The sequence below is a fragment of the Falco rusticolus genome, chromosome 6 (assembly GCF_015220075.1).
Source record: "Falco rusticolus isolate bFalRus1 chromosome 6, bFalRus1.pri, whole genome shotgun sequence".
Classification (NCBI taxonomy): domain Eukaryota; kingdom Metazoa; phylum Chordata; class Aves; order Falconiformes; family Falconidae; genus Falco; species Falco rusticolus.
Genome location: NC_051192.1, coordinates 18,309,288 through 18,334,472, shown reverse-complemented (window position 1 = coordinate 18,334,472; position 25,185 = coordinate 18,309,288). Strand labels below are relative to the sequence as shown.

Genomic DNA, 25,185 nt, shown 5'->3' with positions numbered 1-25,185 from the left:
GGCGCACGCTGCATCCCCTCCCACGGGGGGAGAGCGCTGGGTGTACCGGGGAGGAAGGATGCTCGGGGTGGACCGGTTACAGGGGGCACCGACGTGCAGGTTCTGCCCCGTGCCGGGTTTGGGGCGCGCCGCGGGGCGGGGGGGGGGACGCGGGGGGCGCCGCGTGGGCCGGGGTGCCCGGCGGGGTGTGCTGCTGCGGGGGCACGGCACAGGGATGCCCGGCGGGGTGGCACCGGGATTCCCGGCGGGGTGGCACCGGGATGGGGGCGGGGTGGCACCGGGATGGGGGCGGGGAGGCACCGGGATGCCCGGCGGGGTGGCACCGGGATGGGGGCGGGGTGGCACCGGGATGCCCGGCGGGGTGGCACCGGGACGGGGGCGGGGGGCGCTGCCGGGCCGTGCCGCGCCGGGCGGAGCGGGTCGGGCGCTGCGGCCGTGCCGGCGGGAGGAGCCGCCGCGGTACCTCCCCCCAGGTGCCGCCCCCCCGGTGCCGCCCCCGGCCGGCGCCGCGCGGTGGGGCAGAACCGGGCCGGGCATCGCCGCCTGCAGCCGCGCCGAGCCGGGCCGGGCCGGGCCAGCGGCGGCGGCCATGTACGGTGAGTGCCCGCGGCGGGCCGGGAGCGGGGCCGGGGCCGGGCCGGGGCTGTGCGCGACCCCCCTCCCCCCCCTCCCGCGCTTCCCGGGGACTTGGGCTTCGTCCCCGCCCCGCGGTGCGTCCCCCGGGGCCCGGCCAAGGGCTCACCCCTCCAGGGCTGGGGGGCCTCGTGCTTTACAGGGTTGTGCGCCCCCCGTTCCTGGCGGGTGACCCCTCTTTGGGGGTGGGGGGTGGAGCCTCTGTCCTGTACGGAGTTGTGCGGCCCCCGCTTACTGGGGGTAGCCCCCCTCGGGGGTTGAGGGCACATTGATCTTTTGCAACCCCTAAGTTACTGGGGGGACCTTGGTCCACTGCAGAGGTGTGCATCTCCCTAGTTACTGGGGGGTGGCCCCTCTTTGGGTTTTGGGGAGGGGCACTTGGTCTTTTACAGGGCTGTGCGTCCCCCAGTTTCTGGAGGGAGTCACCCCTTTGGGGCTGGGACACACGCTGTGGTCCCAGAAAAGGCTGCAAATGCCCCCTCTATCACTGGGGTATTGCCCCCATCCTGGGGGACTACAGTTCATTAATCACCACCCCCTACCCACCCCAACCCATGTTCCTGGAGTCACCTGCTCCCCGGGACTGGGAGGACCGTGCTTCTCTATGGGACCAGTGACCCCCATGCTGCTGGGGCATCTCGGAAAGACTTGGGTGCTATATAGGGTGTTTCAGCTCCACCTGGCTACTTGGGGGGCGGGGGGAGTGTCACCCCCACCCCAGAATCAGGGGTCCTATACATGACCAGCCACCTGGGGAGCTGCCTGGTCCCTGGCATAGGGCAGACCCTAATCCCATATAGGCCCCTGAAGCTTGAGGTGTTTGGGGATGCCATCCTCCCCCCCCCTGCCGTTTGACCCCCATGCTGTCACTGGTGTCACTCCTGTGCAGGGCGGGCATATGGGGTCGCGTGTCCCCAGCCAGGCAGCGTGGTGGGGTGATGCCGAGTGCGTAATGGGGAGCAGCTGGCAGAGCAGCTGGCCGCCCCCCCGCCCCGGGCAGTGGCTGCGCTAAGCTGCTGGGAGCTTTTGGGAAGGGCCAGGGGGTGGCCGGGTGGCTCTTAAATCCTTGGTACCCAAGCATCCTTCCCCAGGCTGTCAGTGCAGGGCGAGCGCTACAGAGGAGAGAGCCCCTGACCAGTGTCCTGCCTTGGGGGCTCGCAGCGCACCCCAAGGGCTGTGGGGTCACTTTGGTGTGGGGGGCCGAGCCCCCTTTCTGCGAGGTACTGCAGTGCCAGGGGTGAGTGTGTGGTGGGATGTGGCAGGAGGGAGATGGGTGGGAAGGGTGCTGACACTCCTTCTCTCCCCTTCCTTACCCCCGCCATGGGTGCTGGGGTGCTTTGGAGCTCAGTGGGGTTAACACAGATGGGAGGTCCTGAGGTGCGCTGGGATGATGTGTTGGGATGCAGCACCTGCCTCCGGTGGGGAAAGGAGCAGAAGTGGTGGGCTTGGGGTGTGGGTTTCTACTTAGTGGGGCCGGGGCGGGGGGGGGCGCTGAGGCAGGATGCATGGGTTCCGTTTCTTTCCTCTCCTCGTCACGGTGCTGACTCCTCTGTGGCCTCGGTTGAGTCATTCAGGTCTCCCAGCTGGTATTTTTCCACCCGCAAAACGAGGGGGATGCTTCCCTCTTTGGTGACAGCTGCTGCAGTGCCCCGGGGATGTGGCCCCTCTGCAGCCCCCCACCACGCTGGGGTTCCCTCACCTGCTCCGACTATGGGACCTCTCTTTGGCATGGGATGGCGGTGATCCTCTTGTTGCAGGACAACTGGCCCTGATACCCAAATGCTCCTGCTGGTCCTCTTTCCATCTGAGCTCCCTGCCTCGCTCAGGGCTTGTGCATCCACCCTGGGGCTTGGGCTGATCTTTGAGGGGGGGTTTCTTTTGGTGATTTGTGCTGCTGGCAAACATGAATTTGCATGGAGCCGTTATCATCCGAGCCATTTGCAGCAGCCTGGAGCAGGTGATCATGCTCTCCGCGGAGCTGCAGGGGACCCCAGCCCCGCTGCAGACCTGGGGGAGACCTGAGTCGTGGGTCCCTAAAGCCCCACCAGCCCCCCTGGTGTCGGTTTTATGATCTGGCTCGAGGGGTTTGACATGCTCTGGTTGTCCCCTGAGATCCTGGCTCAGTGGCCAGCCTGTCCTGCCCACCGGGAATGGCAATGCCGCACTGGGCCACGGCTCCTCTTACCCACAGGGTACACCTCTGCTAGCATCCTGGGGGAGCCGCTGGTCTGAAATACCCGGTGTTTCCTTGGGGAGGGGAAGGGAAGAGCATCTCTGGGGACCTGAATGTGACTTTGAGGACAAAAGCCGGGACAGTCCCTTCTCCGGTAGCACTCACGGCCAGGCATTGCTGCGGCTCGTGGTCCTGGAAAGCATCCAGGAGCTGGAAAGCTCTGTGGGATACTTTGGATGAAAGGTGCATTAGGAATGCACAGGATTATTGGTATCTTTTTAATCTCTCTTTTAACTGTCTCTTGGCCTGGGGGAACTGGGACGGGTGACTGGGGATGTTTTTTTCTCCATGGAAAGCATGAAGCGGTGCAGGACCTGCTGCCTCCCTGGGAGGTGGTCAGAGGGGCAACATAGGGGGCACAGGCCACCCTCCTGCCCTCTGCATCCCCTCTAATCCTGCAGTGCTGGCACCTTGTGCTGAGCTGGTGCCCGTGTGTGAGCCAAGAGTGTCGTGCTTGGCATGGCTGTACCTGGCCCCCGTGGCTGGTGGTGTGGTGCCGTGGCGGTGGCCGTGTGCGTGGAGCGGGGCTGCTGGGGGTCTGCGCCCCTTTGCAGCCCGGGTTCGGTTTCCTTTTGCAGTCACCGGTGAAAATGGGGGAGGCAAGCTTTGCCCCCAGCTGTGCTGTCACCTGGCCTGGGGTGGCTGGAGTTGTGCAAACGGCGGGTTTGTGAGCCGAGCCTTCAGGCTGGTGTCCCTGATGCCCGGTGGGACCTCTCTGTCCTCAGTCAGGCTTGAGGCTTAGCTGCTCCAACGGGAGATTGCGCACCACCGGAGCTGAGGTGCTGCTGTTCAGCTGGCAGGACAGCCCGGTTGCCCTATGGGGGGCTGTGCGGTGGCCCTGGCTGGGGGAGAAGCCCAGTGCTTTGTGTACCCAGCTGCCAGCAACCATCCCGCTTCACTGCCATCTCCAGGAGCGTGGGCTTTAATTCAGAAATCCGTGTGAGTTCGTTGGGCTGAAAGCTGGCTGTAGGGAGAGCATGGAGGGGAGCACGGGAACTGTGGAGACGGGATGGGGTTCACGTTTCCATGGGGGGTTCCCAGTAAGGCTTATCTGCAGGCCTCCCCCATACTTTTGGCAGCTGCTGGGATGGCAGTGTGTGTCGGAGCGGCCGTGGCAAGCCTTTGCGAGCCACATCGCAACCGTCCAGCCCGGCCACCGCTCGCTGCGGTTTGTTTCCTTTACACTCCCTCACTTTGCTTTCTGCTCGCCAGCACGAGCTGTCTCCTCCCACGACAGCGGAGCTGGAAATAGAGAAGGTTCCCCTTTTTTTTTTTTTAAGTTTTTTTAAAATTTTTTTTTCAACAGCAGCTGGAGTAGGGAAAATGAGGTTTTTCGGCTACCCAGGGAGGAGGCGTTGTCGGTGGTGGGCGCCAGCAAGGCCCCTGCAAGCCGTCTGGGGCTGCCAGCGTGCCACTGAGTCACAGCCAGCAGCCGCACAAGCGGATGGGTTTTGCACTAAATAAATAGTGCTCGGTGGGACTGGATGGCTCAGCAGGGGAATGTGAAATGCAATTAAGCCTTTTTTTTTTTTTTCTTTTTTTTTTGCATTTTTTTATATTGCTTTTTAACTAAAACGATCTGCAAATTAATTCAGTGCTTATAGAGGAAAAGGGGCTATTTGTGGTCCCAGCAGTGCAGGGGACTTTCCTGATCCACCCTGCCACAGCTCTCATATGGGTTTGTGTTAAACCTCGATGGCTGTGGCCAAGTCCAGGGCTTTTTTCCTGGTGTGCTTCCAGGCGACATTGCTGTGTCCAGGCAGGATTTGACCCCTGCAGTGAAGATGAGGACTCTTCTGCCTGGAGCAAATGCTAAAGGGGATTGTGCCAGGCCAAGAGCTGGCATTTCTCCCCTCGAAGCTCATCAAGCCCGACCACGTAAAGGCTCTGGTAATTGCTTGCGCAATCAGTAATTGCATAAGAGAATGCACTTGCAGAGATGCTCCGCTCTAGGCTGATCCCTTTGCAGGCACTGTAGCTCTGTCACAGGTTGCTCTGCCTTGGCAGCTGGAATTGCTCGCCCTCGGAGGAGCTGCAAACAAGCCAGAAAGGCTGGAGAGAAAGCATAGCCGTGGCTGGTCCCATCACGTTTCTGTATCTCAGTAAATGAGGGTCTTCAGTCAAGTTTTCTGCCAAAACCTGAATCTGGCTGTGAGCTTTGATGTAGCGTATCTTGGGGAAATAGGAAACCACAGAAATGTGTGGTCAGCATCTCAAAAGATCCTTATTGTGTTGGGGGTTTTTGTTATTGTTGAACATGCAAAACAGGACAGGGAGGTTGCATGGGGTTTTTTTCTCTAAAACCTTTCAGACTTGAAGCCTTCCCATGTCCTTGGCCGTTCTGTTGAATCTGGCTCTGTGCAATGCCAGGTCTTGCAAAATGAACCTAGCTCTTAATTAAGCAGTTTTTGGAGGCTGGCCCTGATGCTGGGTGGACTCTCATTCTCCACTGGAGCTTCTCTACCTACATGGTCTGGACCAGACACACCACATCCATGCGACAACTGGTGAACATCATCGAGGAGCTGCCTCGGGGCCAGAGTTTGAGTGAATTTCCTGCTGTTTAAGCTTTTTCTTCCCCCCTAGCAATTGCTCTGCCGTGTGTTGTATAATGAAACCAGGCATCCATTAAGGTGCTTAACTTCCTTTCTTCTCCCCTCAAACTGGCACTGCCGGCACACCAGGTACATAATGCAAGCCTACTGGCGCACAGCTTTGCCCTTAATGGGTGGTTTCCCATGCAAAGGGGCTGGTGTGGTCTTGATGCCCGAATCTAATCACTGCTGTGAAATATTAATTAATCTGGCTGCTATTAAAGCTTTCCACGTGCGCTGCGGTGTCGGAGAGGCAGGCTCAGCTGAGCAGTGAAGTGTAAATAATGGAGGGCCAGATCCACTGCTGGTGTAAGCTCGCAGGGAGGCTGATTGATGTCCTGCCACTCACCACGGAGTTGTTAGAGCTGCATTTGATGCCTGCGTGCCTTGTGCTGTCAGGATTTGGAAGCAGGGGGGGAGATGGGAAGTAGCATGTTTTGGCAAATCCAGGTGGGATTCAGACATGCTGGTACCGGTGTGGATTTGGCCTCTGGAGCAGCTCCCATCTGGGGGGTCACTGCACGGGTCCTGGCACAAAGCTGTGTGCTGGGGCTCTGCATGGAGCTGCTTCGTGCCCCCCGCCCCAGTGCCTGCCCCGGCAAGCCCTGGCTGCGTCAGTGGGAGCGAGGCGAGAGCAGCACGTGGAGGAATGCCAGGGGGAAGCTGCGAATTTAATTGCTGAGCTAAAAGGCTTTGCGCCGATGGCTCCGAGCGGGCTGCAGGCGACGTCTGGGAGAGCATTTCCCTCCCTGGCATGCTCCTGTCCATCCCACTCAGCGACATGAGAAATACATCCTGGCAGCAACAGCCTTGGCTCGCCAGTCCCAGGCATCTCTGCTCTTCCTTTGCTGTCAGTGCCTCGAAATATTTTGCTGTCCCTTCGTGCCGGCGTTAAGAGACTCAGCTCCCTGTGACCAGTGCTGCCTTGTGCTGCCCTTGGCGGTCTGGGTCTTCTGCAACATCCTCAAAAGCGTCTCTGCTCACAGATGAGTTGTCAGCTTTTAGAAGCATCCCTTTGCAGATGGTGACTCTTACCGAAGGACACTTGGATGAGTGGCGATTAACAAGTGTGGAAGGGAGCAAGCCGCAGCCGTGCAGCCTGAACTGTTGAGGAAGGTCAGGAACTATTAATTAACATCAGGATATTGCTCTGAAGTATGGAGCTGGGGGGGGGGGGGAGCTGGATTTGGCCATCTCCCCACTACTTCCTCCCGTACGGAAGATGGTGGGAGTCTAATGCAGCCACCCAGGGTCCCCCATCTTTCCAGGGCCGGTCTTTTCCAACAACTCTTCTTCGCACCAGGCTGATCTGAACTGCTCTATCCAGATCCTCTCCTGGCCTGGGGGCTGCTGTTGCCTCTCCCTGCCAGGGCACGGGGCACCTTCTGGTCCTCGCCCTGTTCCCGGCATGGCATGCTGTGAGGGGGGCATTGGGCCGTGGTTTTAATTGGTGCCCATTGCATTTGGCTCTTTTAAACGCGATTAGAAAGAGATTTACTGGCTTGCTTTACAGCTCTGCAGGCCTGTGGGGTCGTGCTGATTTACACTGGGATCTGCCCTGGTGCCGTAGGGGTGCAGAGGCAAATGGAGGCTGGCTGGCGCTGGAGCTGGATTTTTACTGTAGATTTTGCTGGCTATTAAATTGGTTGCAGAAACTCGAAGGAGCACCTGAGCAAAGCTTTACCTTGGGGAAGCTCACAGCCATGCCTGCTCATGGCTTTGAGCTTTCCCCTGGGGACGGCTCCTGGGGAGGAGAGGGTGTGCAAGTGGTGCCCTACATCTCTTTCAGTGCCTGCAGCACTGTCTGTCCCTTCTGTCTGCCAGCATCACTTGGTTTCTTGCCTTCCCTGATATTTTTTTTTCTCCCTTCCCATGGGCTGGGGCTTCTCGCTCCATCCCTCTGTCCACCACAGGGTGGATGGAAAACAGAGCTAATGAGTCTCTGGACCAACTTGAATATTGCTCGGTGACATTTCTAGCATGTAACAGGAAGATTTCACCATATTCCCTGGGCAGGCTCACCTGCTGGGTGCTAAAGTGCTGAGGGAGTCAGAGGATGGGTATGATGGAGACTGTCACGTCGGCTGCATAAATGAGATTTTGGTAAGCAGATTAGGGAAAGGTCTCTGGTTCGGTGTGGGGCTCGGAGGAAGACAGTGCTGGGCTGGCAGTACAACCCCTGCCTTCAGGCCGGTGGTTTTGCCTGGGGTTAAGGGAGCGACCTTCATGAGATATTAGGTTTAATGAGGGATTTTGTGTGATTTAATTAAGATTTATTTGCGATCAGCTGGAGTGCCCTTATTAAGTAAATTCCAGGCCTCAAATAATATGGCCATAAGGTTTCCCAGCCATGCGTATTTCCAGGATGCCATTAAAATGGGGAGAGGGTAGGGGATTAACGAGGAAAGCCTTATGGTCAGAGCACTGCTGGGAGAGTGCGTGGTTGTTTCGGGAGGTGAGCTGGGCCAGTGTCCTGTTCTCAGCTGGCCATGCTCGATCCTAAAAACCCCAGTTACAGCTGGTACCAGTGAACTCCACTCCTGGAAACACATGCAACGAGTTTATCCGAGGTCCTCGGGGCTCATGCCACTGTCAGAGCAGCTAAGTGGGGGTTATGGTAGCTGCTGGCAAGCTAGAGTTGCTGGGACTGAAAGACTGTAATTACCCCCAATTAGATAGACTTTCTTGGAGCAGAGCTAGCAAAGCGAAAGGCCCTTTTTTGCCCTCCCCCCCCCCCCCCCATGAGAGCGCAGATGTGACCTGCTGTGGCTGAGAGTGGTGGTAAAGAGCCCAATAAATGCCACTAAGGTGCCCCAGGTGAGAGCAAGACAAAGGTGACACTCGTATATCACAGGTAGCTGTGCGAGCCGGTGCTGCTCCTGCCTTTCCCAACTTATTCCCTCCATAGGGAGAGGGTCAGCTCACATTCCTCCATGCCTCGATTTACCTGATCTTTAAGAAAATCCACGTCCTTGGTTCCCACAGCGGTGGGCTGCCGGCAGGAGGAGAGCACGACGCACCGTGCAGGTCCCTGCTTGCGTGTCTGTTGCATCCCTGGGTGCTGCTTCGGGGTCAGCTCCGACTCGCCGAGCCTCCCCCCTCGTTAGGGCTGCCCACAAATGAATGGTGAGCCATGTGCCGAACGGGAGAGCTTTGGGCTCAAGGGACCTGGAAGAGCCACCCCTGTCCATCCACCCGCTCGGGGCCCTCCCAAATGCCCAGCTTGCCGGCCGCCCCCGCATACCGGTGCAGACGCCGGCGGAGCAAAGCCGGTGCCATTCCCAGCTGCCATCGGAGCCGCCTCGGTGACTCAGCAGCCGTGCTGAAAGCTCCCTTATTTATTTAAACGGCTGCTCCCGCTTGGCTGAACATCCCCTGCAGCGATGCTGCCGCTGGGCCGGCCTCAGCCGCCGCTCGGCGGGGAGAAGAACGATCCCCGGCACCCCAAGTCCCCCGGTTTGCTTGGGACGCGATGGCTTTGACCACCTGGGCTCTCGGCTCCGCGCTGCGGCTCTGTGCCGCCGGCCCTGCCAGCGACTGGGAGATGCTGCACGTGGCTGGAGCAGGTACCTTGGCTTTTCCCCAGGCTGCTGGGTTGGATCTTCTGGGAGGGCAAAGCCGCTGGGGTTGCTGGTGACCTTCAGGTGTCATCGTTCTGTGTTTCTAAATACCTCGTGCAAGCCTGGGCTGGAGGAATGCATTGTAGCTGCGAGGTTTTGTCCTCGTGGGGGGGATGCTGCTGGTGGGCACCTTGCTCCGGCTGGAGCTGTGGCTGCGGTGCCGGTGTGAGGGTACAAGGTGCATGGGGTCGGTGTGGTGGGTGCTAAAGGAAACTGGTGCCTGGAAGAAGAAATGTCTGAGACCCTTGTTGGTTAGCCTGGCTGGGGGGGATGTTGCTAGCCCCAGCGTTGGGGTTTGGTGCTGTGAGGGTCAGGGGGGTCCCATATAGACCAAGCATGAGGCTGATTTCAGCCCTGGCATCAGGACCAGACTTGGATTTGTGGCTCTTGGGAGAGCCCTCGGGGCAGGGAAATAAAACAAGGGAAAATCTTCCTCTTTCCTCAAGATCTGTGTCATTTTTACTGGGCTTTTTTAAGGTTTTATGGTCTCCTTGTCTGTGCCTGTGTAGGTCTGGGCTGGGCAGTGGTTTGGGGCAGGAAAGTTTCTCTTGGTTTCATGCAAGCAGAGAGACCCCTTCTGTGCCTGGCTGCGGGGAGCTCAGCCCTCGTACCAGGCATCAGAAGTTTCACCCAGGGGCGCTGCGTTGTAGGAAGCCCTGTCCTTCTGCTGGGCCATGGTGGGGTCCTACCCACTGGTGACCTGATGTACTTTGGGCTGAGCAATGTTCCTGCTTTCCCTGTCTGGACCATGTTCACCGTCCTGGCACGTGGGACAGATGGGGCACCCGGGTCCCCTCTCCTGGCAGGTGCTTCAGGTCTTCGTCTCTCTCCCGCTGCTGCTTTCTTTAGGTGAAGCCTTAAAAATCTTCTACTCTTGGAAGAAGTCATGCTAGGTGAGAGGGAAGGCATTATATTTAATTATATTTAATTATTATTGATGGGATCTGTGCTGTGTCTGCTCTTCAGCTTCATTCATCAGGATGAGGGTGGTGGATTGGCAACGTGGCTGAGCTCTTTGCTCCTCTTCCAGAGACAGGAATGTGCATTAATCCTGAAAATACTCTAAAGTCACATTTCTGGAGGTGAGATAATTGTCGAGAAGGCTGTAGGAGTGGAGGGGACCTGGCTTCTTGGCTAATAGGATCGCTTACGGGGAAACTCTCCAGCTGTTTTGCGGGGAGAGCTCGTACCTGTGCTGGGACACTGGCAGGGATGCATGGCCCAGCAAGGTGAGATAAGTCACGTTGGCTAGGCTGTCCTGGGCGAGAGGAATTTATTAAGAGGATTCAGGAGATCATCAGATGCTTGTTTGTGTGAATGGCAAATGAGAATTTATTAAGAGGCCAGATTAAAGGTACTTTGGAAAAAGCGAAATCGATTGAGGGCAGCTGACGAGGGAGGAGGGAGAACAGCAGATACCAGACTTAGAAACAGAATATTGGAAAGCGGGGAGGTGTGGAGGGGTTGGCAGGGAGAGCACAAGAGGTGGAAGGAGCTCTTTGCCGCTGCAGCGTTGCTGGGAGCACTGGGCCCCAAAGGGGACCCCAAAGCAAGCAGCAGCTTTCAGGGGAGGTGCAGGCTGCCTCCCCCTCCCCGTGAACACCCGCCGTCGGAGGCGATGTGCTCGGGAAGCAAGCGAGCACATTGCAGGAAGCGAGCGGTGCCAGCGCCGGGAGCTGGCGCGAGCAGGCGTGAGCTCATGCGTTCCAGCAGGAGCGGTCGCCGGCTCCCACCGGCGCAGCCTTTGTCCCCCCGGCTTCTGCTTCTAGGCAGTGGTTGCCAAAAACCAGCCCCAAATTACTCACGCTTCCCTGGGCTCACAAAGGCTGGTGCTTTGGGGTGGCTGACACCAGCCTCCTCTGTGGGGTGCAGCATCCGAGGAACGCTGGGCCCCGGGGAAAAAATGCATTGTGCCGAACGGAGCAAGGGGATGCTGGTGTGCAAAGCCCTTGGAGCGGTGCTGGGAAGGGTAGCATGTCGAGCAATCTCGCCCCCCCCCCCCCCCCCCTTTTTTTAAATAAACAAAGTCTACAGATATTCATCAGCGGCTGGTGGGCAGGGCAGCACTGGCACAGCTTTATGCAGGGTGATGTATCATGGTGGAGGTGCCCGCGGATGCTGAACTCTCTGGTGCTGCAGCTGTCCCCATGCTTGGGGCATGGTGTGGGAGCACAACAGATGCTTGAGAACCCACCTGGACCACCGGCTGTCCCCAGGCTGAAGACGGGGGATCCCTGGCTGCTGCGGAGGGTGTGCCATGGCCCTGAGAATCAGGATGTAGCACAGGGAGAAATATCCAGGTTGCAAATGATCCATTCCTCCCTCGGCAGCTCCCCAAAAGCAGAGCAGGGGATCGCAGCCCCGTTTAGGATATTTAGCATCTAGGGCTAATCGCTTCGCTCCGAGCTGGGATGCGGCCAGTGCCCGCTCTTTGCTGGGCTGTGGACTCGCTGCTGCGAGAGGGTTTGGCTCTCGGAGAGGCTGCGCAGGGCACGGCTGGTGCGTCATCGGGGATGTTCTGCTGCTCTGTCTGAAGCCCCTCAAAAAGAGGGGCTGGGTATGGTTGTGGTGACCTGAGAAACACAGGTCGCTTGGTGATCCCCTCGGGGGAGAAAGGCTGTGGTCAGGCTGCCCAAAGGGGCATCGAAGGTGCTTGTTGTTTCTCAACAGCTCAGCTTTGGAGCTGCAAACAGGAAAACTTGTTTTCCTTTCATAGCCTTCATAAGATGCTCTCTCTCTGTTTTCTTTCTTGCTGTCCCCAGCAGCCTGTGCTCTCTTTATCGCTGCTGGCTCCGTGGGGAGCGTGAGGCAGGGTGTGAGTAGTGTGTCCTTGAGTTGGACAAAAGAGCTCTCAATCTGAGGGCCTGCGAGAGGGGAACTTGCGAGACAGAGAAGCACAGATTTAGGGGAACTTTGGACATCTTGTTCTCTGGGGGATGTTTTCTTGGGTGAAAAAAGCAGATAACCCTGCAGTCCTGTGTCAAATGATGCTGGTCACTAGCCAATTCCCTGCCTCTCAGCTGCAGTTTTCTCCCCTTGTTTTTTTTTGGTTGCAAAACTCTGGGATGTCATCAGCTGGGTGCCCTGTCCTCTTCCTGGGCCTCCCCACTGAATCCAAGGATATGTTTTCCACTAAAGGCACCTCCACGCGAGGGTTTGCCCGAGAACTGAGGGTTTCATCCCTACTGACCAACTCTGTCTCCTCTCTTCCAGGTGTGTGCGGCTGCTGCGGTGCTCTGCGTCCTCGCTACAAAAGACTTGTCGACAACATCTTCCCTGAGGACCCAGAGGTAAACGAGGCTCCGCTTCGCACGCCGAAGCTCTGGTGTGGTGTGTCATGCACCAAAGCTCTGGTCCCTGGGTTTCAGGGACGCGCTGTGACCTGCCCAGAAACAGCTCCCGGGAGGCAGGCGATGCTTTGACTCCAAAAAGCTGTGCCTGGAGGGCTGGATTTTCCTTTAAAGCCTGTTTGGGAGTGGAAATACAGAAGCAGCTCCTCCAGCCAGGCTTCCTTTCCCGGAGGTGCCAGGCAGATGTTGAGGATGGATGGATGGGAGGGTAGGGGTTGGACCTGAAGGCGTATGTCCTTCTCTTTGCAGGATGAGAGAATCAGCTTCTGAGAGCAGGGGTCTCTTGAGGCCTCAGCCAGGCTTTTGAGCTGAAAAACTGCTTACGCTTCCATGATGCAGGGAAGCTGGTGCCCTGCTTTCTGCCTTGCTGAACTGGCGATGGGGGATGCCCTGCCAGCTGCGTCTGGAGCATCCAAAATCCAGCCTCTTTGTCTCCCTTTCACAGCTGAGACGAAAAGGCAGCGGAAGAGGGGCTCCCAGCTGGGGGTAGCAGGGCTGGGATTACCCAGGGAGGTGGTGAATGCTTGTTTTGTCATGCTGCTGGCAGCGAAGCTGAACAAGAGGCTGCTGCCGAGCCACGTGGAGAGGGGAAAGCACTGCAGTTTTCCACACTGCAGGGGACTGGGGTTGGCAGCTTGGCGTGCTTGTTTCGTTTGGCCTCAGCAGCCTAGAGGTGTTGATGTCCCTGTCTGCCCCTGTCTCCCTTGGTGCTGGTGCATTACTAGGTGCTGGCAAATGGTTCTTGCTGTGTTTACGGTGTGGGGTGCTTGATAGAGGCTTGCACTGGGGTCACCCCTGGCTGTGGTGCCTCCGAGAGCCCTCAGCTGAGGCTAAATGCAATCCTCACTTGGCTTCCCTGGCGTACAACGTGTGGGGAAGTGCTGGGATGGGACTGGCGTGCCCCAGACCTCTGGCATTACTGCCAAGGTTTGCTGCAGAGGTGTTCGCTGGGTCTGGGTGTGAGGCTGTGACGCCCTGTGCTGCTCTTGTTCAGGATGGGCTGGTGAAGACCAACATGGAGAAGCTGACGTTTTATGCCCTGTCTGCCCCAGAGAAGCTGGATCGCATTGGTGCCTACCTCTCCGAGCGGCTCATCCGAGATGTGAGCCGGCACCGATATGGGTAAGGGCTGGGAGACTGTTTCAGTCATCCCAGTGATTGGAATAACGATGGGACGCTAGATAGTAGAGGGGGTCCAGGCACGGGGTGGGATGTAGCTGCAGGTACACAGCTCCTGCATGCTCCAAGCTGTCCTGAAGCTGTGAGCATGCTGCAAAGAGACCCAAGCATGTCCTGCCTCAGAAAGTGAGACGTGGAAGTGTGCAGGGATGTGCAAACTCCTTGCAAAGGGACCAGGCAAGCTGGGAGCCACATAGTATCTCCGTGGCATCGTGTCGTCCCTGCTTGAGGAGTCTGTGTGGTGTTTGTCACCAGCAGCAGAACTGTCATCATCCGTCTGGGCCATCGTCAGGAGCCTGTGGCACCCTTCTGGCCTTTAAAAGCCCACAGTGGCTCTTCCAGAGCCAGATGGAGGTCTGGCTAGGTGTGGGCAAGCAGCTAAACAGGGTGGCCCTGGCTGTAGCTTGCTGGGAGTTATTCAGCTTGGGAGCATTGCACCCAATGCACATCTCTATTGAGCTACGGTGATGTGGCATAAGCAGGAGCACTGACGCTTTTCCAGAGAGCACATGATGGGGATGCATTGAGCTGGATGGGGATTGCTGGGTTTGCTCTGTCCAGCTTACCTGTGTGGTCCTGGCTGGGCCCCCTTCCCCTCCATCTTCCCTCCCTGTGTCGCTTCCACACAGTAAACACGCTTGTGTTTACTGCAAGGAGAGTGGTGCCCACCTGGAAATAGCTGAGTGCCCTAATTAGAAACTCTGGGGGAGCACAGGAGGGCTCCTTCCCTTTGGAATAGCTCCTGGGCTGCTTCTTGTTGTCTCCCAAACAAAGCCGCAGCAGACAGACACGGCTCAGCTTCGTGGTGCGAACTTCAGCCTGCCTTTTATCCTGGGGGGAGAGAAGCCAGCAGCCTGCCTAAGAAGTGTTAAAGTTGGAAAACCTTCAAAGCCTCATCTGCATCACCCGTCATCGGGAGTGACAGGACATTCAAAGCTCTGCCTGATGTTCTACGCTTAAGTGGCTGTTAACAGGCTCTGCTTGCTATGTTGGGAAAAGAAAAGCTCTCGGAGATTTTTGACATCTAATGACAAGCCTCGGTGGGTGGGGGGGAAATATATTCCCTCCTCCACCGCCTGTGCGTATAGGCACATAACTGGGTTGGAGCACTAGCTAATTTTCAAAGTCTAACTTTGAAATGCCGGAGATGGGTTTGGATCAGCCTTTCGTTTGCAGGGCGCTGCGACTGGAGCAGCAGGGCTCGCCCCGCGGCGGGCACTGTGGCCAGGCTCTGAAAGAGCCGCTGAGCATGTGGGTGCCTCTCCGGCATGTGAGGTGAAGGTGGCCTTGTTTTCAGGCCCGTTGGGTGTTATCACTTTGTCAACTTTGTTGCTAAAAGGAGAAAGTGTTCTTGTTTGAGTTCGCAGCAATGCAACCCACCCCCTGGAAGAGGATGGTTGGGGTAGGTCAGAGGTGATGACTCTGATTCTGCAAGCATCCCTTTCCTCTCTCGGTGGCCTGTGTCCAGTTGACCCCAAAAGAGAAGCCATGCTGTTGCAGTAATAGTTGGCACAGAATGTTGTTTTCAGCCTTGTTTCCTATGAGGAAGGAGCATGATGCTTCATGCTGATCGTCAGTCGTCTCTTCATACTGTTTTTATCCCTTGGGCCAGTTTTAACCCAGTTTGACAGATGGGTAGGAGACTCACAGATCCAGGAATAGTTGGTGGCTTATTTTCGCAGTATTTGGAAGAGCTGTAATGGTGCCTGAAGGAAAAGCTGCAGCGTGAGCTCAACCACGCTACAAGACACCAGAGAATCTACTCAAGACTGGAGCCAGATTTCAACAGTTCTGGGGGCCTCAGGAGAAGGGATCGATCTTTCTGTGGTTCACCAGCTGCAACCTGGAAGTCCAGGGTTTATCAGACACCACCTTTTCCCTGAGAGGGCAGTTGCCTCCCCAGCTGCCCTTCTGTGTGCAGGCAGGGCTGGGGCAAGTAGAGGGGCAGCTCCTGCCCACCTCACTGCTGGCTGTGCTTAAATGCACAAAGCAAAAGCACAGAAGCTGCCCCTCTAATTGCCCCAGTCCTGCCCACCTCACTGCTGCCAGGCTCAGGGCTTTCGGGTTTCCCCCTTGCAGCACAAGCTGGTGGCTGCTGCATGCCACCCAGGCTGCGAATCCAGCCGTGCAAGGAGCTGGCTTGAAAAATGGAGGTTAAAGGAGAAATTGTGCTTGATGTCGTGAGATCTGGGCTTGCCGCCTCTGACATTCGGCCGTGTCAGGAGATCTGGGCTCGATGTGAGCTCCTGTGGTGCAAAGATTCATAGCCACACAGAGAGCAGGAGTCAAAGGGAGGTGGTAGGAGCTGTAAAGTTTGTTTTATTCCCAGTGTCCTGGTACCAGGTCTGTGTCGGGTGTTCGGATACCTCAGAGGTCCTGCAAGAAGAGCTAGAGCTATGAAACACAGTGCAATCACCATTTGGGGTTTTTTTTGTGTTATTTTGGGTATTTCCAGCTGGAATAAATGCCTGCTCAGAGTGGTAAGTGGCCGGAGTTTGCTTCTCCGCTGGGCTCTGTGCATGCAGTGGGCAACCAGCAACTGGAGGTCTGTGTGGTCATTGCACAAGCAGCCCATCCAGAGGCCCCAGCCCCTGCACTGATAACGAACCAGATGCTGTCGATGCAGAAAGTGCTGCCAGATGCTTCATGCTGATCGCCAGAGCCGCTTCAAGCAACCAGCCCAATTTGTCCTGAAACTATGAAGCAACACCTGACAAATTGTTCAGTTGCAGTGTGATGAGCTGGCCGCCACTGTAATGGGCACCCTATGGAGATTCATCACTGGGCATGAGGTTTTCCAGTTTCCTCTCAGAGGCAGGAGTGTCGCAGGACTGGTTTAATGTATAGCCTGGAAGATGCGCTGTGGCAGCTTGCAGCAAAGCCAGCTGCCATAGGGTGGTCTGTGGGTGAGCTCAGCCTGGGCGGGGGGGGGGGGGGTGGGGGGGTGGGGGTGGGGGGGGGGATGTCCTGTGCTCAGGGAGGTCCCCTGGGCAGCTCAGGGACCCATCACAGGTGCATCCCCTCTTGCTACTGTGTTGAAATCTGGATCTGGGCATCCCCTGTCCCTCTTCAGCACGGAGAGACTGAGCGACTGAGCCTCATCCGCGGAGGGATGGGGGATGAAGTAATCCTGGTGTGGGAAATGCTGCATCCTGGCCTGCACGCTGCCGCAGGACACCCAGCTCACCCCGGGGAACTCCTGGGGTGATGCGAATACGCTTTGCAGGGTTGCTTTGTGCATTTAAGCACAGCTTTTCTGGAGCACATCGATCTAATTCTGTGTTCCCATCCTGTTCCTCCTCCCTGGCCAGGACCAGCTGGGTCTGCAGGAAGGGTTGCCTGTGACGCTGAGCCCACCCAGTGCCAAGCCCAGTGCTCCCTCACGGAATACAAACACCAGTTCAGGGCAAGGGAAGCCCACAAGCAGCGCGGGGGGAGATGCAAGGTGTTGCTGGCAGCCTTGGTCCAGGGGCAGCTGGGTCTTTGCTTAGGAAGATAAATGCTGTGAGCAACAAATACACCCCAAAATACCCTGGGGATATTTTTAAATGGTGACATTTTTTCTTCTTGGGTTGGCCAGGGCAGGGTGTTGGCATTTTGCTGGTGGGCACCCAGCTGGTTTGGGAGAGGGGAGGGGGGGGATGGTGGCGGGCCCACGCTGCTGTTGGGGAGTGACCTTGCCCTCTGCCCACTCCTAGGTACGTGTGTATTGCCATGGAGGCCCTGGACCAGCTCCTGATGGCCTGCCACTGCCAAAGCATCAACCTCTTCGTGGAGAGCTTCCTGAAAATGGTGGCGAAGCTGCTGGAGTCGGAGAAGCCCAACCTGCAGATCCTGGGAACTAACTCGGTGAGCAGCAGCGCAGTGGGAGGTGGCAGCTCCCTGCTGATCCTGCCCTCTGCTTTCCACCCTGTCTGTCACCCCCACGTCTCTGCACAGAGCCAGGGCAGGAGACCTTGTTGGGAAAGGACAGTGAGCGGCTGCAGGGGAGAATTTATGGTGTCACGTCTCTTGTGTCCTGCCACATGTGAGGTTTCCAAGACCCTGGCTGCATTGCCTGTGTGCTGTCCCTGCTGTTTGCTGTCTGTGACTGGTCTGTGAACATTGCTCTTGAATTCAGCTTTTTCTAAACGAGCCCAAGAACATGGGGGCTGTCAGCGGTTTCGGACAATAGACCAACTTAGGAGGTGATCCCCATGGATTTTGGGAACTATTTGTGCTCAGATAAGGGCTGGCTTAAACAGAGCTGCTGCTTGCAGTAAATGGCTTAGCTGGACTGGGGATGTGTCGGTCACAGACATAAAACAAGGGGAAAGGAGAATCACCGATCAACAAAGGTGACGCCCTCCCAGCATCCAAACTGCTGATCCTGGTTGGCAGGCAGCAGCTGCTTGGGCATGGCCTTTCTGCTGGTTTTCACTGGGAACACTAGGTTTATCTTAACACGCAGGCTTGTGAGGGCTCTGCCTGTGCCTGGTAGCATGGCTCAGACAAGCAGCATCTGTCCTTGCTGCTTTTTAAGAGGGGGGGTTTAGATGGAGCTGAGCATCCTGTGGGCAGGAGGGTGGACTGACTCTGCTCTCCAGTGCCTGGGAAACACACAGGCAGCTCAGCTCTGTGCTTTAGGTCTTTGCCACCTGTGATGGGTAGAGGGACTTTATTAATGTTTCTGCTGACACCTGGGCCGGGTAGCACTGCGTCCAGTGACGCTTCTGTCCTCCAGGAGCCGGCCCGATCCCAGATGTGGGGTTGTAAATGCCTCCACTGGGGCATGGGCAGTGAGCGGAGACCTTTCACACCCCATTCTTCCTTGCAGCTAATTGCTCCCAGCTGAAAGCGATGTGAGCTGCCCATCAGCAAACCTATTAATCCACAGCCCTTGGAGAAGTGGGAGGATTGATCCCTTGATTGAAACCCACTCCCAACAACAGCTTATTGTTGTCAGCATCAGTGCAGTGATGCTGCTGTAAGCTCTGGGTGTGCTGCAGGGGCTGCTTGGGAAAGCCCTTTGCAATGGGAGCAGGGTCTCCAGGCAGCAGCCATGTCCCTCTGCACAAGGGTGGCCTGTGGGAGACCGGAGAGGTGCCACTTGGTGTCCAAACCTCTTGAGAGACGTGCTGGAGCAACCTGGATCCAGCCCAGTGGCAAGCAGTTGGGTCTCTTGCTAAGAAAACACCCTCTGTGGCAGCGCAGCCCTGCCTGCAAACACGTGCAATGTCCCCTTGCCCAGCCCCTGAGCTCTTTGGGAAGCACGGGGGTTGTCCCAGGGTCCTGAGGGACCTGCGCTAGAGGTAGGGTTTAAAGCTCAAGCCAGCCAGCATCCCCCTGTTTGCAGCCGCTGTATGGCCACTCCTCAGGTCCTTGGTGCCCGAGCAGAGACTTGAATTGGAGGGACCACTGGCATGGGGCATGGAGCTGGGGAGGGGACAGCCCTCGTGATGCCATGGTAGATGCTTCAGCATACTGGCCCCAACGCAGACTTCCTCAAGTGGGAGGCACTGGGACAAGGACGATGGAGCCCTGCCTCATGTTTCCTGCCTGTGTGGAGCAAACCTCCCATATTCAGGCACCTGTGGAGAGGAGAGATGGTCCTGGACCAGAGATAAGGTGTTTCCTTAGCGCTGCTGTCACTGCAGTCAGGAATCCTTGGGAGCAGGTGTTTTAATGAGGAGTCCAGTTCAGGAATGATGGTTTAGTGGCTTTTTTTTTTTTTTTCTGGCTTTCTCAAGTGTGGCAGCATTCAGAGGGGAAATAGTACAGAAAACTTGCGTGCTTTTATAGAAAAGTGAGTAATGATAATGAGACACTTCTTCCTATATCTGCTAATGAGGAATGTGCCTCAGGCTCGTGCTTAATTAGAGGGTGCTGTCTCAAGCAGTCTTCACAATAATGGAGCTGATGGCAAAGGCGGGAGGAGGTTGTTTATAGAAACCTGCTCCAAGTGAGTCATTCTCCGCGGCGTGAAATCTTGCCTGAGACACATCTCCCTCCTCGCGCAGAGCCAAGGTGTCCTGCTGTGGAGGGGCTGATCCCGAGGACCAGCCCATTGGGCTCCACGGCTGCAGCACTGGAGGTGGCAGCAAAAATCCAGCGTCCTGTGATCACTCTAACCCCGTTCTATAGTCCCCGGCATGAACATATGGAGCGGCAGCTTCAATCCACTTTGGTTTCTCATCCTTGTTAGGAGGCTGCTGGGCAACCTCCCTGCTTTGGGTAGGAACCATCTAATTTCCAGCTCGATGTCATTCCTGTTTTATTTCTCCTCAAACCAGCATTGATCTTTCATTTAAACAGCTCTTCCCCCGCCTTGATGTTCCTCTTCTGATGTATTTATGTCTGATGTATTTATAGGTGGCAGCGTTATCCCTTCCCAGCCGTTGTTTTGCTTCTCCAGGGCAGCTGCGCTCCTTGTGTTTCCCCTGCGCTTGCTCCCCAGTCATCCCAGTCGTGTTTCAGGTGGAGCTTGTCGGCTTCAAGCACAGGAACCCCAAGCTTCCCAGCCCTGCACCCCTTCAAACCACAGCAGAAATAGTGTTGCATTTCAATGTTTTAAACAGTTTTCCCAGTGGAAACACCGCGTGAAGCTGCCAAGCAGCTTTTGGGCTGGATTGCAGTGCCCATTAGTGAAAATAAGTCGCTTTCCTTGAAGGTTTGATGCCTCCTTTCCTGCCGACCCAGCTCTTGCTGGGTCATTTCCATGTATCCTGGTGCTGCTTTTTGCCACTGGGCACAGGTTGGCAGTGGGACTGGGATGGACATCCCCCATAATTGCTGCATGGTACAGCACCCTTGTAGGGGCAGCCAAGTCTTGGAAAAAACACAATAGTCCGTGAGTGAGTGGCAGATTGGAGGAAGGAGAGGCTTCAAGGCTGATTTTTCTCTGTTCTTGGCTGGTTTTTACAAGTTCTGGTCCTGCCGGAGGCTGCAGGCTGAAAATGGGTGCCGGGAGGGCAGCAGCCTCTAGCTGTTGGCAGATGTGAGCACCGTGATGCATCCAGTGTCACCGGGCACGGTGGTGTCACGTGTTTAGGTCTGTCCCCTGAGGACAGAGGCAGGCAGGGCTCACTGTGCCTGGCAGAGGGCTGGGGAGCTGCCCTGGGGCAGGGAGCTGAAGTTGGGTGCTGCTGGCATGGATGGGCGGGCTGGCAGTCCCTGGGGCTTCAGCAGCTCCAGAGTAAGGAGCACTGGTGAGGGAGTCCTGTTTGGTTGCCTGATGGCATGGAATGAGCTGTCGACCTCTGTGTGGCGGTGGCTTGATACCTGCAGATCCTGGCTGTCAAGAAACCGCTTCGTTGCTTTATTTCACAATGCTTTGTAGCTGTGGGATGCTTGGGACGGCTCCCTTGGAGCTGCCACGGGAGCCCTGTTGCTGCTGCTCACTCTGCGTCCTGCCCTTGCTTCTGGTTGCACGTGGAGTTGCCATGAGCTTCAAAAAACCACTTTGTGAGCTGCCTGGTACAGAGGTTTCTTATATAAGAGCCCTGCATTTTTTCTGGTGAGTAAGAGGAGTTTATCAGTTGGAGCCTGTCCCTGCACTCTGGAAACAGTTCCTGGCAGGGCTGAGCCAGCTCCTTTGCTTGCGCAGAGCCAGCCTTTGTAGCTGACGTTATTAATAGCCCGGTGCAGCGGGTGCATGCTGATCGGTACTGGTGTGATGCGCTGCGATAGACAGCCTGGCTCTGCCAGTTGTGGAGGGGCACCGGTGGGCTGGTTCACCTGCTGCTCTCCTGGCGGGGCTGTGTGCCAGCAAATGCAGAAAGCACAAAGTGAGAAAAGCCTGCAGGTGGGGTTGGGGTAAAGAGGGGAGCTTCCGTGCAGCATGGCATCTCGAGAGGGTGCTGAGCATCCTAAGAAATACCAGGTGGATGGATGGCCCCTTGGAGATAGGCTAGGTCCTTCCAGCTGGAAAAACAGCCCCGTGGTCCTGATGCCTTTGCCCGGGACAGCTTGCCTGAGTGACATGGGATTGCTCGGTGCAACTGCAGAGCTTCGTGCCACGCTGTTGGGGCTGCACCAGCATCGGCACTGCATTGGTGCTCTCCCAGTGTTGCTGGCTAGCAGTTAACAGCTGGGATGGTTTGGGGGATAGCTTGGAGAGCGAGCATCCTCTCCCTTCATCGCATGCCCATGCAAATGGCCTCAGCTTTCCCAGCACGATGAAGCAGGTGCAGCACAGGAGCACAAAAGCAGCCAGCAGATTTCTCTGCCTAAATCTTGGTGGGCAGCTGCTGCTTGCACCCTTGCACTGAGTGGGAGGATAAAGCATGGGGACTTTTATCGCACGGTGCTTGTCCCAGGCCAAGGATAAACCTTGTCCCTTCGCAGCACCAGGAGCTGTTGGGTGGATACAGGCTGAATGTTCTGTATGCTCCAGCCAGGAGCTGACGCTTTGGGTTCTGTGGCAGCTCTTGTGCTATTGAGGTTTTATTCATTTTTCCTTTTTTAAAGCTACCCCTGTCAGCATGAGTGGGTGAGTTGAGGGTCCCCCTTCCTGCCCGACCCTTTGTTCCCATCTATTCATGAAAAAATTTCAGAATTCAGAGGAAAGCTTGGAGATGTGTTTATCCTTTCTTCCTCCTTAACTCTCTCCCTGAAAGCTAAACAGCCAGCTCTCAATTGGTGGCATTTCTGGCAAGCCCCGTGCCTGTTGGCCTGGCCACGCTGGGAGGGAGTGATGGGACCTCGTGCTGGCAGGGGCTGCGGGTGAGATCTGGGATGTGGTTAATAAGCATCTTGCAGCTGGTTTCTCCACCGGCATTTCCAAGGCTGTTTTCCCTGCGGCAGTGCTTGGGAGATGTTGGCCAGGTTTTGTGCCATCTGGGAGGATGGCAAGAAGCTGGGGCAAATTTACCTCTTGTTCCTAATGTGTGCTGCATATGAGGGATCCCCGACTCAGAGCCGGGTTGCACTTCTAAATGCCCTTTGCAGGGACTGCGGGGGCTTGTGGTGATGTTTGCAGTGTCCAGAGGCAGGCCTGGGTGCTGCTGGAGCTCAGTGGGGCTATGCGGTGGCATGTACCTGATCGGCGACCCCGTGTCCCGGGTGCAGCTGGGCAGCCTGGCTTGGCATCCCGAGCACCCCCCCAGCTGCTGTAGCAACGAGCCCTGTGTTATGCTGCCGAAGCTCACAAGTGTTTGCTGGTTTGGAGAGGAATTTTAAGAATATTTGTCTTGCCGTGCCCTCTGGGCTTGACCCCCTCTTTCTTCTCTCCCCAGTTTGTGAAGTTTGCCAACATAGAAGAGGACACCCCATCTTACCACCGCAGCTACGACTTCTTTGTCTCCCGCTTCAGTGAGATGTGCCACTCTAGCCACGACGACCTGGACATCCGGACCAAGTGAGTGCCACTGGAGGGGTGTCCTTGACCCTGCTGGCTCTGTGAACTCATCCTGGGGGGCTTTCCCTGTGCCCTTAGCCTCTGCTTCTCCTACGGAAGCGCCTGCTTTCCAGGGCAGGTTGGATGCAGGCTGCACGGACTGATTTTTGCTGTGATTCCCCAGAGCTGAGTGCGCTCAGTGCTCTGCCCTCCCTTGTTTTCCAAGCTGGCTATATGGAAGGATTAAGCAGGAGCCTAGAAAACACAGTCTAGTGCGTATCCAGCCTCTGTGGCTATGGGGGATATTTGTGTGCAGAGTTAGATGTGTGTGAGAGAAGTTGATGGGTATTTGCTGTCCTGAGAGCAGGGCAGCTGTGTTCACTGACCACAGCTGGTGGCTGGACAAGGGACAAACGTGCCCTTGGGCTTCAGAGTTCTTTTCTTTGGGCAAAATGCGAGCAGGTAAAACCTGGAGTCTGCCCATCGTGGGGCTGCCTCGGTGCATCTTTAAGCATTTATTGTCTTTGCTCCACTGCCGGAGCTCAGAGCAGGAGGTAAGGAATTTATACTGGCCCCAAAAGGAAGGATGATGATGATGATGGGAAGAGGCCCCCAACTCTCGGCAGAATGAACGTTCACTCCAAATGTGCCTCCTGCAGCCGTGTGGTCCGTTACTTTCCGTGTTTAGAGGCACTTACCTCTCTAGACAGCGTTGAGGACTGACTTGTTTTGCTGTAATGGGAAACGTACCCCAGGGGGATTAATTACGACTAAAGCAGACAGATTAATGTTGTTTACTGCTGCCGACGCCAGGCCTGTTGGTGATGTATTTAAAAAGAGCCGGCGCTTGGAATGGCCCTGGGAGGCACTGGTGGCATAGCACCGGTGGCTTTCACTGGGAAGCTCTGGGCAGGAGGCCACTGCTGCCAGAGACAAGTTTTGAGGAGAGCCTGGGTGTCAGGCAGCGTCTGAGTGCATTGTGTCGGTGCTGTTCCTGGAGCTGCTATACCGGTGACCGCTTGCCTTGCAGAGGGGTGAAGCCCTGAGGCTTGCCACTTCTTGTCCCCTTTTCACACTGTGGACTCAAGGGTGTTTTATTTTCCTTAATAAGGAAATAATGCAGAAGGCTAATTATTTTCACTTGACCTTCAGGGCACCAGTGACACTGGCTAAATTGCATTGGAGACAGGAAGAGAGAAATTCTGCGGCTCCTGTAATTAAAAAGGAGCACACTGCTTTCCTGGGCCCTTGGTCCTGCTCAAAGCTCCTGAAGGATTGTGTCTTGGTCAGATTATTGCCTTGATTACATCTGCAAAATGTGGTAGGGAGACCTCAGAGCAGGTTATTTGATGCATCTATTTCTGCAGATAAGCACGTGCTATCTTTCTTGGCATTAGCAGTGGGTGTTGAGGGGCTGGTTTCAGACCTGGGAATCCTGTTGTGTAGGGAAATTTTCATTGATGACTTTATTGACTAGAGCAGAGCCAGGATCTTTGGCCCAAGAAGGGACATAGGTGTCAAAAAGCACCTGGGCTTCCCTAGCATCCAGCATCCCCATGGGTGCAGCTCAGCTCTGCAGCTGCTGGGAATGGAGGAAATAGGAAAACCCTCCACACATGCCACAGCTGGAGAACGGAGACTTCCCAGGGCCAAACGCAATCCTTTGGAGAGGTCAGGCTTGCTGGTGCCCCCTCTCCATCTTGGCTAGCACATGCCACGGAGACGCGTGGCTGTTGCTCGCCCAGGGGCCTCCTGGGGAGGACAGTGGATGGGAGCTGGCTGCTGCTGCCAGGATGGATTTAGCTGGTTCAGAGCCTTTCCCGCTTGTCCCAGTCAGGCTGCGGGAAGCCACATCTCTCGGGGATGTGAGGCAGGAGGATTGCCCTGGGGTATGCCAGGGGAACTGGGGCATTGCCTGCCTGAACCCCTCCAGTGGCGCGGAAATCACTGTCTTCTCTCCAACTTTTTGCGTAGTTTCACCCGTGTATGTCTGTGCGTATAAATGTAAACCAATGTATGCTATATAGATACGTAGCATTTTGGTCTCCGTTTGTTCCCCCAGGATCCGGATGTCTGGCATTAAAGGCCTGCAGGGAGTGGTGAGGAAGACGGTGAACGACGAGCTCCAAGCCAACATCTGGGACCCGCAGCACATGGACAAAATTGTGCCCTCGCTGCTCTTCAACTTACAGCACGTGGAGGAGGCCGAAAGGTCGGTGCTCGGTGCTGCCATGACCCACCTGCTCCACCAGCACCTTCG

The 25,185-nt window shown here is 56.5% G+C and overlaps 1 protein-coding gene across 5 annotated transcripts in view; it reads left to right on the top strand.

Annotated features, from left to right (window-relative positions):
* The first annotated feature begins 537 nt into the window (after nt 1-537).
* EFR3B (EFR3 homolog B) overlaps nt 538-25,185 on the top strand; it is a 40,828-nt gene continuing 16,180 nt past the window's right edge. For 2 of the 5 annotated variants that reach the window (XM_037392770.1, XM_037392769.1), the window contains exons 1-6: nt 8,701-9,026; nt 12,294-12,370; nt 13,425-13,552; nt 17,308-17,458; nt 22,825-22,946; nt 24,988-25,137. In XM_037392770.1, coding sequence (XP_037248667.1) covers nt 8,933-9,026; nt 12,294-12,370; nt 13,425-13,552; nt 17,308-17,458; nt 22,825-22,946; nt 24,988-25,137 — 722 coding nt within the window. In that variant the 5' untranslated portion in view covers nt 8,701-8,932. Of the gene's footprint in view, nt 597-1,739; nt 1,871-8,700; nt 9,027-12,293; nt 12,371-13,424; nt 13,553-17,307; nt 17,459-22,824; nt 22,947-24,987; nt 25,138-25,185 lie in introns of those variants that run through there. The other 3 variants (XM_037392771.1, XM_037392772.1, XM_037392773.1) reach the window with 3 other exon arrangements.